General features: G+C 57.7%; 5 protein-coding genes across 5 annotated transcripts; 2 read left to right on the forward strand and 3 right to left on the reverse strand.

Moving 5' to 3' along the window:
• Nucleotides 1-1,853: 1,853 nt before the first annotated feature.
• On the reverse strand, nt 1,854-3,866 carry B0T15DRAFT_536379 (actin family). The gene is made up of 7 exons (XM_062869545.1): nt 3,650-3,866; nt 3,528-3,550; nt 3,231-3,458; nt 3,137-3,183; nt 2,996-3,082; nt 2,110-2,943; nt 1,854-2,054 (listed from the first exon to the last, which is right to left on the reverse strand). The coding sequence occupies exons 1-7, from the start codon at nt 3,682-3,684 to the stop codon at nt 1,989-1,991; spliced, it is 1,320 nt and encodes a 439-aa protein (XP_062720169.1). The 5' UTR covers nt 3,685-3,866; the 3' UTR covers nt 1,854-1,988.
• A 1,200-nt stretch (nt 3,867-5,066) lies between these two features.
• B0T15DRAFT_512545 (nucleophile aminohydrolase) lies at nt 5,067-6,502 on the forward strand (the record flags this gene model as incomplete). The annotated part of the gene is made up of 2 exons (XM_062867990.1): nt 5,067-5,250; nt 5,313-6,502. The coding sequence occupies 2 exons, from the start codon at nt 5,067-5,069 to the stop codon at nt 6,500-6,502; spliced, it is 1,374 nt and encodes a 457-aa protein (XP_062720170.1).
• A 532-nt stretch (nt 6,503-7,034) lies between these two features.
• On the reverse strand, nt 7,035-8,559 carry B0T15DRAFT_240065 (transcription factor Tfb4-domain-containing protein). Its single transcript, XM_062863059.1, has 2 exons — nt 8,533-8,559; nt 7,035-8,451 (listed from the first exon to the last, which is right to left on the reverse strand). Exon 2 carries the CDS (start codon nt 8,396-8,398, stop codon nt 7,097-7,099), a length of 1,302 nt encoding a protein of 433 aa, XP_062720171.1. The 5' UTR covers nt 8,399-8,451; nt 8,533-8,559; the 3' UTR covers nt 7,035-7,096.
• A 487-nt stretch (nt 8,560-9,046) lies between these two features.
• B0T15DRAFT_240012 (myosin-binding striated muscle assembly central-domain-containing protein) lies at nt 9,047-11,643 on the forward strand. Its single transcript, XM_062863058.1, has 2 exons — nt 9,047-10,010; nt 10,075-11,643. The coding sequence occupies exons 1-2, from the start codon at nt 9,264-9,266 to the stop codon at nt 11,422-11,424; spliced, it is 2,097 nt and encodes a 698-aa protein (XP_062720172.1). The 5' UTR covers nt 9,047-9,263; the 3' UTR covers nt 11,425-11,643.
• B0T15DRAFT_240005 (ERCC4 domain-containing protein) lies at nt 11,644-14,356 on the reverse strand. The gene has a single exon (XM_062863057.1). The coding sequence runs from the start codon at nt 14,083-14,085 to the stop codon at nt 11,863-11,865; it is 2,223 nt and encodes a 740-aa protein (XP_062720173.1). The 5' UTR covers nt 14,086-14,356; the 3' UTR covers nt 11,644-11,862.
• Between the last annotated feature and the right edge of the window lie 281 nt (nt 14,357-14,637).

Here is a 14,637-nt window from a genome sequence, read left to right on the forward strand (position 1 = left end):
AGACGAGCGGGGAAGGTGACAAGACCCGTACACTAAGCCAGATCTGCAGGCATTGGTTAGGTCCACGGGTGGGAAGATGTCAGTCGGTTCATCGCCCGGCCAGACAGGAGATCGGTGCAGCCAGGCGAGCAATCCTCGAATCTGGAACCGCGTGATCCGGACGACAGCTGCGAGGAGCTGCACTCCCTGTCTGTAGCTTCGATCGCGCCTGCCACTCACAGCCTCCTGCATCACACTAGGGGAGTTGGATGCAGAGTCATCTCCAGAATAGCAGATAGAACCCCATATACCGGGCCTCTTTTCCCAATGCATTGTCTCCGCGAGCCCGAATGGATGCTGCTAGCCACGTATGGGTTTGAGCATCCCAAGCTCCCATGACCTGCTAAAAGTGTTCCGCACGGGCCCTTTCTAGCCCCCAAGACGCTGGAAGCAGGCTTGGCCGTCCTGCCTGATTTGCGACATGAATGCGAGCTTTGTTGGAGAGTCGACATTTCCTCCCGTGCTAGCAAGTGGTCTGATTCTGATGTTTTGGGAAGCAGATCCCGCGCGGGCATCGCCGGAGCAGCGGAACCAAGCGATGGCGCTAACAGCCCTGTAGGTGTACCAGGTAGTGCAAAGATAGGTCCGCATTCGGCGCCTCAGGTCGGTGACTCGGTGCAACATCAACATCCCGCGCCACAAAACAGCTGTCTCAGGTTACAACACCAGAAAAGCCTTTCAAACTTCGGATCCGGATCAGGACATGCTCGTGTTGTCGACAACTCACCGCCCGAAATCTTCCCAAGAAGATCATTCGAACCAATCCACTCTTTCGGGCCTATCTCGCATCCACTGAGGGTTGCCGCGGTTTTTACTGCTACCTTCAACTTCCGAGCCAGCTCCGTGACGTCCTCATGTGCAACCGAAACGGAGTTACGTCAGTCTGACAACAACCTACTGTACCCCCATCACTGACCTGCAGAGAGTGTCGGATGCGAGGCGGATGGTCTGCAACAGTAGGGCTCCAGAGCATCCCTACTGTGAGTTCTAGCAGGGTTCCCCGCAGATTATCCGCTCCCCCGGACATGTCTCAGCACTCAAGCCACTTACAGATAGGTACTACTGTGTATGTGTGCAGGTGTTACAGGTATGTATGTGGAATAGTACAGGCTTACTCGCCGTGTAGATAGAACAGCAGTACTAATAAGGACACCTATTGGCTCGGAAGTAAGCCAGCAAACAAACAAACAACTTAGCAGAACGGACACCCAATCAAGCAGCATGCTTCAGCTCGAAGAAGATTCCGTCTGAGCGAAGGAGTGATGCTACTGTGTGCTAGTGTACATCTCCAGCTGGTGGGGGTGGGGGGGAGAACGAGGTGACATTGGATCCCGAGGTCTAACGTCGACGGGAGGATCACCAACTCAAGTCTCGACCCACATAACCTGGGGTTGAGGTGACCTGGGGAGATCCGGACCACTTCCGTCCTCTTCCTCTAGGAAACTCGAGATGTGATGAATGCCGATGTGGGAAGTCCCGCCGATGAAATGTCCCATGCATAGCCCCCGCCGCGAGGCGGGACTAGTTTACGGATCTGGGGTAAAACGCGGGGTAAGACAGCGGCTCAAGCCGGCCTTATGTATGCACAATGGATCGATCTCGAACATCCAGAGACCCTGCCATGGTGGCGTAGTTGGGGCAGGGACTAGCCAGATGGCCGTCTGCCCGATAGGCCCGGCGCCGGCCGACCCCGCAGAGACCCGGAGATATGGAGACGGGGGTTCCGGGCTTGGCATCCGAAGGCAGACGACACGGAGCCGGCAATGCACCAACCATCACAACAGACCTTCGTCGAACATCATCTCATCACTCCGTCGCCAGAAGAAAGGTGTCACATCATGCCGGTTCAACATTCCTATCTGTTTTGGGCGCCGTCCCCCAGAAGTTCTACCGCGCTCTCTCCCCGTAAAAGATCGCTTGCCTTTCTCCAACGACATCACCGAGCCGTCCTAAGAACCCCCAGGCCCTCCCAGCAGGGCAAATCTCCGCACGATGCCCGGGCCGTATTCTTGGTACTATCGACACGTCAGTCAAAATACTACCCCCATCCAGACCAAAGACAAAACAAACCTCTGCCTTGGTGTGGCAGTACGAGCGGAACTCGGGCGTCTGGCCAAGCAAGCTCCCGCCAAACCAGGGGCCGTGCCGCTGCCGCTTGTGCGTGATAACCTGCACCTCCAGCCCTCCGCTCTTTGCTCCACCGCTGCGCAGCTCGCTCTGGCGGATCCTGGCGTCTACGAGCTGCTTAATGTCGCGCTGTAACCTGCGGCCAAAGTCCTTGTAGAGCGTGCTGCCGCCCGAGAGCACAATGTTCTTGTAGAGGCCGCGGCGGACGTCGATGGGGGACGACTGGATGACGCCGTCGACGACCACGGGGAGCGGGGTGAGGAAATCGGACGAGTAGATCTCGGGGTTGAAGAAGATCTCGGGGGCGAGGAAGCGCTCGTAGCCGACGTCGACGGTCACCTGGCGACCGCCCGGTTGCGCCACGACGTGCTTCAGAAACCGGCTGCGGTCACGGTCGTATTTGCCGAACTCGTTGACGATGTCCGGGCAGACGTAGCAGTACTCCTCTTTGATCTCTTGCGCCGTCTTGAGCGACGAGTCGGGTTCGCCGCGGTCTCGGAGGAGAGACTGGACAAAATAGGTAATGTCGCGGCCGGCGATGGGGATGGACTTGATGGACGAGCCGATAACGTAGCCCTCGGCCACCGGGATGACGTGCGTGACACCATCACCGGAATCGATAACCGTGCCTGTGAGAGACCTGTCGGTGACCTTGGATGATGTCCACGAGGCAGCGAGCGCCAGCACGGCTTGGACGGCAATGTAGAGACCGGCGCAGTTAAAGGATTCGAAAAAGATCTCAGCTGTGTTTTCCCGATTTTCCGGTGGGTTCAGCGGCTGGGCACTGTGTTAGTGAATACGCTTGTGAATACTCCGCGGGAAGTCTGACCGGCTCCGTGAGTAGGAAGTAGTGGTCCTCGGGCTCGACCCTGAGGTATTTGAAGATAGAGTTGGACCAGAATCTCTCCATGTGATCCTGCCAACCGCGTGTCAGTTCCGTTCCAGCTCCGCCTTTCCCAGCTCAACTAACCCAGTTCTCGATCTGCCCATGCCGGATCGGATAGTGTAGTCCATAGCCTAATACTGTCAGCCGGCGACAGCTCCCTTAGAAGACCCCGACTTACCGGGTCCGGAGGCAGCATTGATCGCCTCGTCACCGATGAAGAAATCGAGGTCCTCCGTCCCACGCTTTGCCGATAGATGGCCTGTTGGACCAGCTCCGCCAGTAAGGAAGGACGGCTTGTTCGCAACGGCGGGGCGGCCGGAACCCGAGCCACCGCTGCCGCCTGCAGGCCCCTTGGTCGCAATCGCTGTCGGGAAGACGAAGGAAGGCGAGTCGTTGCCGGCGAAACCTGGAGAATGGGCGGGTCAGTCTCGCAACGGCGAAAGATCGCGGTGAGCTCCCGGACGGAGAGACAAACCTAGCTTGGAGAATCCCGTGCCGCTACGTGGGTGTGGTCAGTGATGGTGGATCGAAGCCGGCGACGTCTCCTCGTCTCCAGGAGAGCGGGGCTTAAGGGGAGTACCGGTGTGTTGCACGTACTTGTCCATGACAACGGCCGGGGTTTGGTTGGCCATTGTTTGAGATTGTTGCTGCTGCGCGCAGCTTCCACCTTTTCGTCCTGCGCAGCAAATGCAGCAAACGGTGCTCAAGGAGAGGAAGCTTCCAGGCTGGCAACGCAGTGTTGCGGTCCAAGATTACGTCTCGCCGAGCTGCTGCCCAGTGTGGGATCCACGATGCGGCTGTGCGCCAAGAAAGGAGTGCCCCGCCAGCTATGGCGGCCCAGATCTCCGGCTACGCAAATTAGTTAAGAACCCGCAGCTGACTGAGCTCGAAGCGAGTTTACTCGAGGGAGACAGAGCCGCGACTGCCTTCACCTTGAATACCTATAAGACGACCTGCGGACAAGATCTCGGCCGGCCAGGTTCGATGGCAGTGGACGGTATTCGAGCTCCTAGGATTGAAATTGCACAATGCGGCGCACATCTTCCCGATGGGCTATCAGAAACACTAGTACAAGCTCATGTTAACCTCCACGGTATGATCATAGGTACCCGACCTCAAGGAAAGAGGCGGAGTTTCCAGATTGAACATGAAGTCTCTCGACCGTGTGCGGTCCCACTGTTACTGAATGCTTTTCGGCAAGAACGACCCCATCTATGATGATACTCTTACCCTTTGCGATGTTGAGTACACAGTCGCGAGACGTCAGGCGGAATTGTGTTTTCACATCAAGGCCACACGCCGAAGCCGATCTTCAGGCTCAACTCTCTCCTCAGTGCATCGAATTATCTTATTTAGTTTGAGCCTGAGTTTGCTTGGACTGCCACCATTCAGGCATTTGCCCAGTTCCTACCAAAAGCATCCTGCTCTGCAGGGTTTGTTTGGTTCATCAATTGCTCTCCATCCCTCATTACCTACCTGGCTGTCTTAGACACTACCACTACCTATTCTGCAAACTCAGGCTGCCCGCGAACTATACCATCCCAGTTGGCAATCCCTTGCTTGCCTCGCACACCACAGGCAATCCGCACAACAGTTGCGCCACCTTAGTCACGCGGATGACAACCGTCTGCAGTCGATTCATACCTCTTATTGCCCTAGCCACCTAAGCTCCTCGAACAACCGAACCTACGTTACAACCCTTCTTCTGTACCCGAGTACCGACCCAAGCAAGAAATCGCAACGACACCTTGTACGACTCGCTCACATCTTGCCAGCAAGGCGAGTCTCAACCGGATAATGGGCACGATGGCGACTACGGATGGTGCCGTCGACAGCGTACCAAGACGGAGGTCTAAGGGGCCGGTTGCGTCTATCTTCGTTCACGCAGGTGCCGGCTATCATAGTGTCACCAACGAGAAAGTACATCTTAAGGCTTGCACCGAGTAATTTCTCCCAAGCCGAACTCTGAGGAGACATAAGCTGACATGCCTCGATCAGTGCTGCTCGCATAGGCATGAGTTTCCTCAAGGCTGGAGCTACCGCTACTGAAGCTGTTGAAGCAGCCATCAGATGTCTGGAGGACAAGGAAATCGCAAACGCCGGGTTTGGAAGCAACCTGAACATCGATGGCGTGGTCGAGTGCGATGCAACCATTGTCGATCATTTGGGTAGAAGCGGCGCCTGTGGCGCTGTCCCAGGTATGCACAGATCCTCCCTCGCATGGATCATGAAAGGCCACTTGACTCACTCACTCGATTAGGAGTCAAAAACCCCATCTCCCTCGCCAAAAAGGTTCTGGACACGAGCACCCAGCCGTTGTCCCTCGGGCGAGTTCCGCCGAATCTCCTCGTGGGTCAAGGAGCGAGGGAATTCGCCGATGCGCACGGAATCAAGACCACTCGAAACGAGTCCCTGGTCTCAAAGAATGCAATGAGCCGCTATCTTCGCTGGAACGAGGAGTTGAAGAAGGCCGAGGCGCAAAGGAAGGCACGCAAATCATTTTTCGGTGACTACTCCAGTGGGCAAAGGACACCGAGGAAGGGCGATTATGAAAACGTCGCAAACCGGGCTGGCATCGCGGCACTTCGAGACCACACGAGTGCCATCCTTATGGGTACCTGGAACGAAGGCCAGCCTGACTCGCCCGATTCTGGCGGCTCCGCTTTGGGCGAGCACGGATCGCCCGCAGTCGCAGCCGCTCCAGCCTCATCTCACACGTCGACACCGAAGCAGTCAGTAGAGTGCACAAACGTGAGATCCGAATCGCCATATCTCATGACGGCCCCGCCTCCGTCTGCTTCTGGCCACGATGGGCCGGGAAGTAGTGACACTGCAGAGGTGGATATGGCGGACGATTTCGATCCCTATGGGGCTGAAACTGACGAGGACATGGTGACGGACACAGTTGGCGCGATCGCAATCGACTTGCAGGGAAATATCGCAGCTGGATCGTCGTCCGGAGGCATCGGAATGAAACACAGGGGTCGCACGGGACCTGCCGCCCTGGTAGGTGTCGGTACCGCCGTTGTGCCCGAGGACCCTGATGACGACCTGGCCACTTCCGTGGCTGCGGTCACCAGTGGCACCGGCGAGCACATAGCGACGTGCTCCGCCTCTGGGAAGTGCGCCGAGCGCCTCTTTCAGGGGAGCCGCCGTGGGCCCGGCGGACGGGACATTCAGGAGGAGGATGAACACGCCATCCTAGAATCCTTCATCGTCGACGACTTTCTAGGCCATCCCGGGGTCAGAAACCAGCACACGGCTGGGGCCATCGGGGTCATGGCTGTCAAAAAGGACCGTACCGGAGCCTACTTCTACTTTGCTCACAACACGGACTCGTTTGCGTTGGCTTCCATGTCCTCAACGGAACGGGAGCCGCTCTGCGTCATGTCGCGTCTTGGTAGGACCCGGCAGGTGGCACAAGGCGGGCGGAAAGTTCGCCTGCGGTGAGAATATCCCTTCCCGAGTGGGTAAAGACATGACTTGGAGATGAGGGTACCCTGAGTGTGTACGGTACTGTTGCTGGCTTGCTGTCTGAAAACCTGGAGAACTTAGACCATGGTACATACTTTTCCTCTGGCCATCCGTTCCTACATCGAAACAGTTTAGAGGGCTACAATAGAATAGAAGGCATTATTTCTTCACTCACGGCTTGTAAGTGTCCCGAAAGTACATCAAGTTTTTCTAAGAAACATGCTCGAGACGGGAAGACTATGCTGCATTGCCGACTGGTCTTTTGAGTCAACGCTAGTGTCGAATCAATGGACACTTCTCTTCTGATGTGGCCATGTCATCCATGTACGCGTTGGGACGAGCTACGGCACATCTGTAGGAAGCAGATACAATCGTCATTCTTTTCCAGAACGCCACGCCTACCCAGGCAATTTTCGATACCACTTAGACCCCTCAGGACGCCTTGATCTTGACCGCCCCCAAAGAAACCCAACTTGGCATGTTGGCCCCATATGACTCTATACCTTCCTTTCCCTCCCACCTCTCCGCTCCACTCGGGCCTTCCGTCAACAGCTTTCTCGCCGGTCTTCTTCAAGTCTGACCATTCACGCCGGTCCTTCTCTGGTGGTCATTCCTCCCCGCGCCATCAACCACGACAGGTTTCTTCCCGTAGCTCCCCAGCGCCAGCTTCGTCCCGCACGTCAGACACTCCGCGTCCTCGGGCACCTCGCAGAAGATGCTCAGGCAGACGGAGCACACGAAGCCGATGTCGACCACGTTGCGGTGGCAGAAGCAGGCCGCGCGGAAATCGACTGCGTCGGCGCTCGGCGTGACCAGCAGGTCGGCCACGTTCGCGCCCGCGCCGAGCTGCACCGTCTTGGGTCTGCCTCCTCCTCCTCCTGATCCTGATCCTGACACTGGCCCGTTGGTGGTGTTGGCGGTGTTAGCTGCGGCTTGGGATTTGGCGGCGGGCTCCTTCGTTTTGCCCGCGCCGCCGCCGCCGCCGCCGCCCGCCGGATTGGACGGGGCGCTGCCGCTGCCAAAACCGAACATGAGGTACTGCAGCAGGCCCTGGGGTTCTGCGGCGCGGACGAAGGTGCCCCGCGTGATGAAGCTGGCCTGCTCGAGGAAGGTGGCGCTGCCTCGCAGGGAGAGCGTGTCGATGGCGATGCGGGCGTGCGCCGCAGCGAAGACGGCGTTCATGGTGGGGATGTACTGCGCCGGCGAGCTGTCGCTGACCGAGATGATCAGGATGCGGGCGTGGAGGCCCGCGAGGCCGCCGGCGCTTGTGGACGTGCTTGCCACGGGGGCTGCGCCGACTGCCGTGCCCGCTGTCTTGGGGGCGCCAGTCGCGGTGGCGTTGGCTGCGGTGGCCGAGGCGGTAAAGGAGAGCGCCGTTTTGTTGATATGGGCGAGGGCGAGGGTGAGGGCGCCTGATATTTGGGGTGTCGTCGCGGAGAGGTCGGCGGCGGTGGTGTCGTCGATGAGCGCCCGGAGAGAGGTGAGGACGGAGTTCTCGATTTGGGCAAACTGTGGGTATTTGTTCGCTGAGGAGGATTTGATGTCTGAAGCGGACTTGGTGCCGTTGCTAGCATCCTGCATGTCGACATCCCCCGAGTGTGACTGTGCCGGCTTCGGCGCTGCTGGGTAGAGCCAAACTGCTCGGTTGGTATGTGCCGCTATGAGCGCAACTTGGTTGGAGTTGCTGAAGGCCAGGTGGGCGTTGACGAAGATGAGTACATTTGCTATCGCCTTGGAGATTGGGAGGACGTCGGCAAGGGCTGCCCATGCGCGCGGATTCGTGTCGATTATGATGGTGCAGAGCGACGGGATATCGTCTGTATTGTGCACCTCATAGTGCTCTGAAGCGTCGACGGCATCTTGCACACTCATGGTGAGATCGGTGGTCTGATGCTGCGGCGGCCCACGGCGACAGACCACGCTCCCTTATTAATAGGTAAGGTTTTGATGTCACAGCCTCAGTGCATCCGTGATCCGCTGTATTCTCCTCTGAGGTCTACTGGTACCTTTAATGTGCTCTAATAAGCCACCGACTTTCGTCCCAGTCAAGATATGCTCAACGGATCCGAAACGGTGCTACTACTCCACGGCAGCTGAATGTGTATTCATATATTTATTGCCACACACAGTGACTTTTCTTCGTTGTGTTTCTGAAATTGGCCCCGGGAAATCCTGGAGGCTGCGCGTCGTCGGGAAAATTGATGATTCGAGCAAGCCCAGGCTCACACGTCACGACGTGATATCGCCTGAGCACTGGCGCCCCACTCTGTTGCTTGTTTTGGGGGCCCTGTGGGGGCTCCATCTACTTGCAAGCGTCAAGACCGACATCAATGAAACGTTAGCTCAGGTTAGTTATCGCCGCCCATTATCTTGTGGAGGGGCAGCTCTCCGAGTCCCGAAGCTGGGTCGAAACGCGGTCGGACCCTTAAAGTTACCGTGACACAGCAGATTCCAGAGTTGTGGTTTTCATACAATCTAAGCCTAACTTTATCCTCTCGTTTTTATCGAAAACCGAATTTCGACCTGGCAGTGAAGTCCTGCATCCTGCATCCAACTCACAGTTTACCTTGGCTGCCGCCTACCATCACACTAGGCTGCCACTGCGCATCTCACCAATACAGCTCTCTTTGGGGCTAATAACGCCGCACTCAAGCGGATTTCAGCCAAGCAGTGAGCCTCCGTGCGGCATTTGGACAATCTCGGCATTCTCGGAGCTCATTTCTTATTTGGCGCCAACATGGCTACGGCAGCCTCAGTGGCGTCCGATGGGCCCCAATCCCTGAGCAGGCAGGACCAGACATTGCTCCTCTTCGCGGGCCTGATGGAGGGCGGCAAGGAGGACGAAGAGACCGTGGCCAACCTGGGAAAGCTGACGAAGCTCCTAAACGAAGATGCCGAACTCACTAAGAAGGGAGAACCATCAATCACGGACGTGATCGATGGCGACTGCGTCGATACTATTGTTGGCTACCTTGATATGAGGCAGCCCGAGGCTGTGCGAGGACGTGCCACGCTCTGCACCTCGGCGTATCTCAAGGCTGCCGGCGAAGATGGCAAGAAGAAGCTGTCCGAGTTCTTCCACGCCAGAGTCCAGCGAGCCACGTACGATGACTTCATCGTTGCATTTTGCGTTGCCTCCACCATCTTCCCAATCGAGCCCGACTTGACCTCCGAACTCCTGTTGAGCGAGGGCTTCTTGCCTAGCCTCGGTCCACTGATGCGACGGAAGTGGAAGAGCAGGAAGGTCGAGACGGCGTGCCTGGACATGCTTAACGCGGCATGCATGAATGCACTGTGCCGGGAGGCCGTCCAGAAGTACTGCGTCGATTGGCTTGAGGAAATCGTCGACCAGGACCCCGAAGATGCCGTGACGAACTTGCACCATATTGACCCCGGCGTCAATACGCAGGAGGGGTCTATCTCGATGAGACGGCATTCTCAGCATGTCCAAAACCTCGCCGCCGTGGTCTTGGCGAAGCTCAGGGTTAGCGACCACATCCAGGATGCACTTTCACGCTGATGATGTCCGGCTGACATCAAGCTTGAAGGCAGTTCCAGCTCCATCCGCCGGGAACCAGCCCGGGCAGCAATCCGAGCCTGGGATACCATCGGCGACAACCACCATTGAGGAGCTTTCGAAGAGGTTCACCAAGATGCTCGTGGACGACTCTGGCCACGTCCAGACTTCCGTTGAAGGGCTAGCATATGCGTCTCTGCAGTCGAAGGTCAAGGAGGAGTTGGCTCGTGACGAGGAGTCGCTCATGCGCCTTGTCAAAACGCTGGAGTCGGCTGCTCCGAAGTCTCCCCTGATGTACGGGGCTCTCAGCATCTTCGCCAACCTCACCCGGTACCAGCCGTTTGAGACAGAGGAGCAGAAAAAGTTGAAGCAGCTCAAAGCCTACGCAAACGCAGGCGGGAAGCTGCAGCCTGATCCCCTGAACGATGACACCCATGTTGCAGAGCGCTGTAAGCGTGTGTTTGAAGCTGGCATCACACCCGTGCTGGTCACGCACTGCAAGACCGGCTCCGTCGCGTCGCTCTCACTCACCATATCCATTATATTCTCGCTCTCCATGACCCCCGCTCTCCGGGGACAACTCGCTCAACAAGGAGCGGTGCGGTTGCTCATCGCGGCCTGGACCGCTCTTCCCGAGGCAGAAGACAAGCCTCGCCGCACGGCAGCCCAAGCCCTAGCGCGCATTCTCATCTCCACCAACCCGGCTCTTGTTTTCCGCCAGACTCCCCAGAGCGCTGCAATCCGCCCTCTAACATCCATCATCACGCCCGACCCGAACGCCGAGACCCGCGACCTGCTCCCGACCTTCGAGGCCCTCCTCGCGCTGACCAACCTCGCTTCGACGGACAACGACACCCGCGGAAGCATCGTGCGCGCCGCCTGGAACGACATCGAAGAGCAGCTCTTCAGCACCAACACCCGTGTGTCCACCGCCGCCGTCGAGCTGATCTGCAACCTCGTGCAGAGCCCCGAGGAGGCCCTCTCCCTCTTTGGCGACGGGTCGGTGAAGGCCGAGAACCGGATCAAAGTCGTCCTGGCGCTGGCCGACGCCGAGGACGAGAAGACGCGCAGTGCCGCGGGAGGAGCCCTGGCCAGCCTGACGGGCTTCGACGTCGTGGTGCGCGGGATCGTGTCCCAGCCGCGTGGACCCCCGATCCTGCTCGATCTGTGCCGCGACGACAGCGAGGGTCTGAGGCACAGGGGCGCCGTTATTGTGAATAACATGATCTCCCATGAGGGCGAGGTCGGAAAGGTGGCGAGGGGGAAGCTGGTGGCGGCTGGTGCGGTGGAGGCACTGACCGAGTGTGTGAAGAAGAGTCGCTCGCCCGAGGTGATTCAGATCGTCGTGCAGACCTTGGAGGTGCTCCTTGAGCAGAAGTGAGGGCGGGAGGGGATGTGTGGTGCCCATCTAGGCGTCGCTTGCATTGAAGGGGGGCTTGTAAGGCGAGATACCTTTTAAGATATGCAGGGGTTGCTCAACGAAACACATAAGCCTAAAACGCACTGCAAAGAGGTTTAGCCGTGGAGTTCGATTAAATTAACCTCCCGGGTCTAGCGAGGATCATACCCATTTCGTCGCTCCTTACCTTACCTTGTCAGAGACCCCGCGATGCCTAGGAAGCTATATTCATCATCTCGCAACGAAAGCCGCGGATAAATTGGGGCTGCTAATATTAGACATCTAAATCCCCTGTAATCATTTGAGAGACAGTTGTTGTACATTACATCTGAAACCTTCGATCAGGTGTAAGCTTCTATCAGCGCCAGAGTTGACCCTGTCCCCTACCCCGTAAATATGCCTACCAACCTACCTACCTACCTAGATATCCGTGCTTGTCTCATCCCTCCCCGTGAAGATCTTATACACCCTCTTACTGACAGCCTGCCCAACGACCCGATCGCTTACCTCGCCCTCTTTGTTGACGCTCTTGCGCACCCTCTCCAGCGTCAGCGGCCCGCCAGCCTCCAGACCCTTGACTAAGCCGGCCACCGTCCCAAATTCGGCCGCGATGCCGTACGCGATGGGCGCCGTGACGCGCCCAATCTCCTGCAGCATGCGCACGTACGTGTCGCGCGGCCCGTCCCCGGTGCGCACCTGGCCTGACTCCATGCAGAAGCCGGCGTCGTTGGCCGCGTCGCGCTGCCGCCGGTACGGCACCGTGCTGATGTGCTGCGTGAACACGGCAATCCAACGAGCCGTCTCGACGGGGATGGAGGTGTGGTGGATGAGCACGCCGTGCAAGACTTGCAGTTGCAGGAGGGCATCTTCGATGGTCTCTTCGTCTATGTACGTTTGCGGGTTGGAGGAGGAGTTGGGTTTGCGGCGGCGGGGGTTGCTGCAGCCTTGGGAGCCTCGGGGGGCTTCCTCGGCTGCTGGATCGAGGCCGTTGCGGACAGCGGAGACAAATTGACGGTTGCGGAGGTTGCGGTTCTTGCGGAGGTTGCGGTTCTTGCGGAGCCAGATGGTAAGGCCTTCGATAAGGTAGATGATGGTGTCATTGGGGAAGTGGCGCTTCATGCGGAGGACGTGCGATCCGAGACTGGCGTTTTCTTCGCCGAGGACCAGGTCGACAAACTGGGATGCCGGTATGACGACCATGGCGTAGTTCTCGCGCTCAATCCGCTCCGGGACCGGCTCCCAGTGGCCCAGCTCGTCGTTGTACCGGGAGCGGACCTTTCGGCGCCATTTGACGACCTTATCCACCGGGCTTGTCCAAGAGGTGGAGTGGACTTCAATATCGCGGAGGAGGGTCTCGGCCTGGAGCTTGGTAGTGTCGTCAAGGGTAGCCGGGAGGTCAACGATCATTTCTGGTGTCGACACCTTTTTGTCTGTCCGGATCTTGTTGACCTCCGCCAGGGCAGCTGATCTCGCCTTTTCCTGGGCCTTCTCTTCCTTCGCACGTTCTTTTTCTAACCTCTTGCGCTCCTTCTCCGCTTCTCGAGCAGCGGCCTTTTCCTCCTTCTCCTTCGCGCGTTCCAACGCCATCGTCTTCGCCTCAGCTGTGTCTGGCCTTTTCGCTGTCGGCGGCTTTGCTTTTCTGGACTGCTTCGGTGACCTAAGCGGCAGGCGCACTCCTGCTAGAGACTTGAATCTCTCTTTTGATGTGGCCAATTCATTGATGCCAGGAAAATCGTCGTCAGAGTCCGGCTGGAAAATGCAGTCATCCTCAGAGTCATCCAGAGCGATGACTTCTGACTGGGTTTTCCTAAGAGTCCTTGATGGGTACGACGGCTTCTGGTCGCCCGTCGCAGGAAGGGGAGCAGAGCTCGATATGGGATCCCACGGCGCGCCCGACTGAGCTGTCACCGCGGAACACCCCCGGGGTTGGGGGGAGCTGGAGACAAAGGGGTCTATGTCTTCGATGACATGCGCAGCGCTGGTCTTCGCGGGCTTGCTGGCCTCCCTGTGCAGAGGGGAAGAGCTGGCAAAAGGATCATCTTCCAGTCCTGGCGACAGGCCGGGAAGTTGGCTCTCGACCACTGATAGATCTATTACAGTAACGGGTGGCGGCGAACTGGCCAAGGGATCATGGTCGAACTGGTCTCCCTGGGTCTTGGTAGGTGCGGCATCCGCTCGGGAAGGGCCACTGTGTGGAAGCCGGCCAGAGGTCGTGTTTGCGCGGCTATGTCCATATACTTGCACAGGTTGTCTCCCAATGCCAGGGCCAGATTTTGCTGGCAGGCTGCCTGAAATAGCGCTGCTTCTGCCGAATGAGTCCAGTCGGCGTCTTTTAGGAATAGATTCAATAGACCCCTCAGTTACTGGGCCTCCTGCTGGGCCCGCGCCTGCTGCAAGGCTGGGAGGGCCGAGCTCATCGTCCGAAACGAGCCAAATATCGTCCGCTTTATTGGAGGTGGCTGGCTTCGAGTACGACCCTGACTTGTCCGGGATGCTGTTGCGGGGAGGCGATGTCACAGGCGGAAAGAGATCGTCAGAATCCAGTTGCGCGGCTTCAGGAGTCGTTGCACGTGGCAACGATGATTGCCTCGCTGTTTCTGGCGGCGGAGAGCTCGAAAGGAGCTCAATGACTTCCACGGGCATTGTTCACTGGGCCCAAGTCGTGAATATTTCAGGGAGTCTGGAAACAGTGGAAAGTAAGGTAATCTTGGCGAAATCGCATTGGGTCTCTCCCCGTTGTTTTTTGCTTAGTGCTGTCGTCAAGTCATCTGGTCTGTATGATCATCTTGACGTTCACATTACCACGAAAACCAGTCCAGTGTACTAGTATCCATAACGTAAGTACGGCAGTGTACTGTGCGAGGCCCCGAACGCGAAGGCAGGCGCGAGACGAACGCACTGTCACGTGATGGAATTCCTTCGATTGGTTTTTGAATACTGTGTGCACTGTGTGATGATATGGGGTACCGTGTGCGAGACAGTGTAACTACCTGACCTAATGGCTCCGTCGCACTCTGGAGCTCCTTTCTCACTCGCCTGCAGTTGATGTCCGCAAAGGTGTCAGGAAGGCCTCTCATCTGGGCCCTTTGCAGGACATAGCTCTCCTCGCGATTCATCAAGCTAGAGAGTCCACACAGCAGGTCTAAGCCCTGTCGACAGGATCGTCAAGGTGGATGACTTACCGTCTACTGTACA

Source organism: Chaetomium strumarium (assembly GCF_033439665.1).
Source record: "Chaetomium strumarium strain CBS 333.67 chromosome Unknown B0T15scaffold_5, whole genome shotgun sequence".
NCBI classification, from domain to species: Eukaryota; Fungi; Ascomycota; class Sordariomycetes; order Sordariales; family Chaetomiaceae; genus Chaetomium; species Chaetomium strumarium.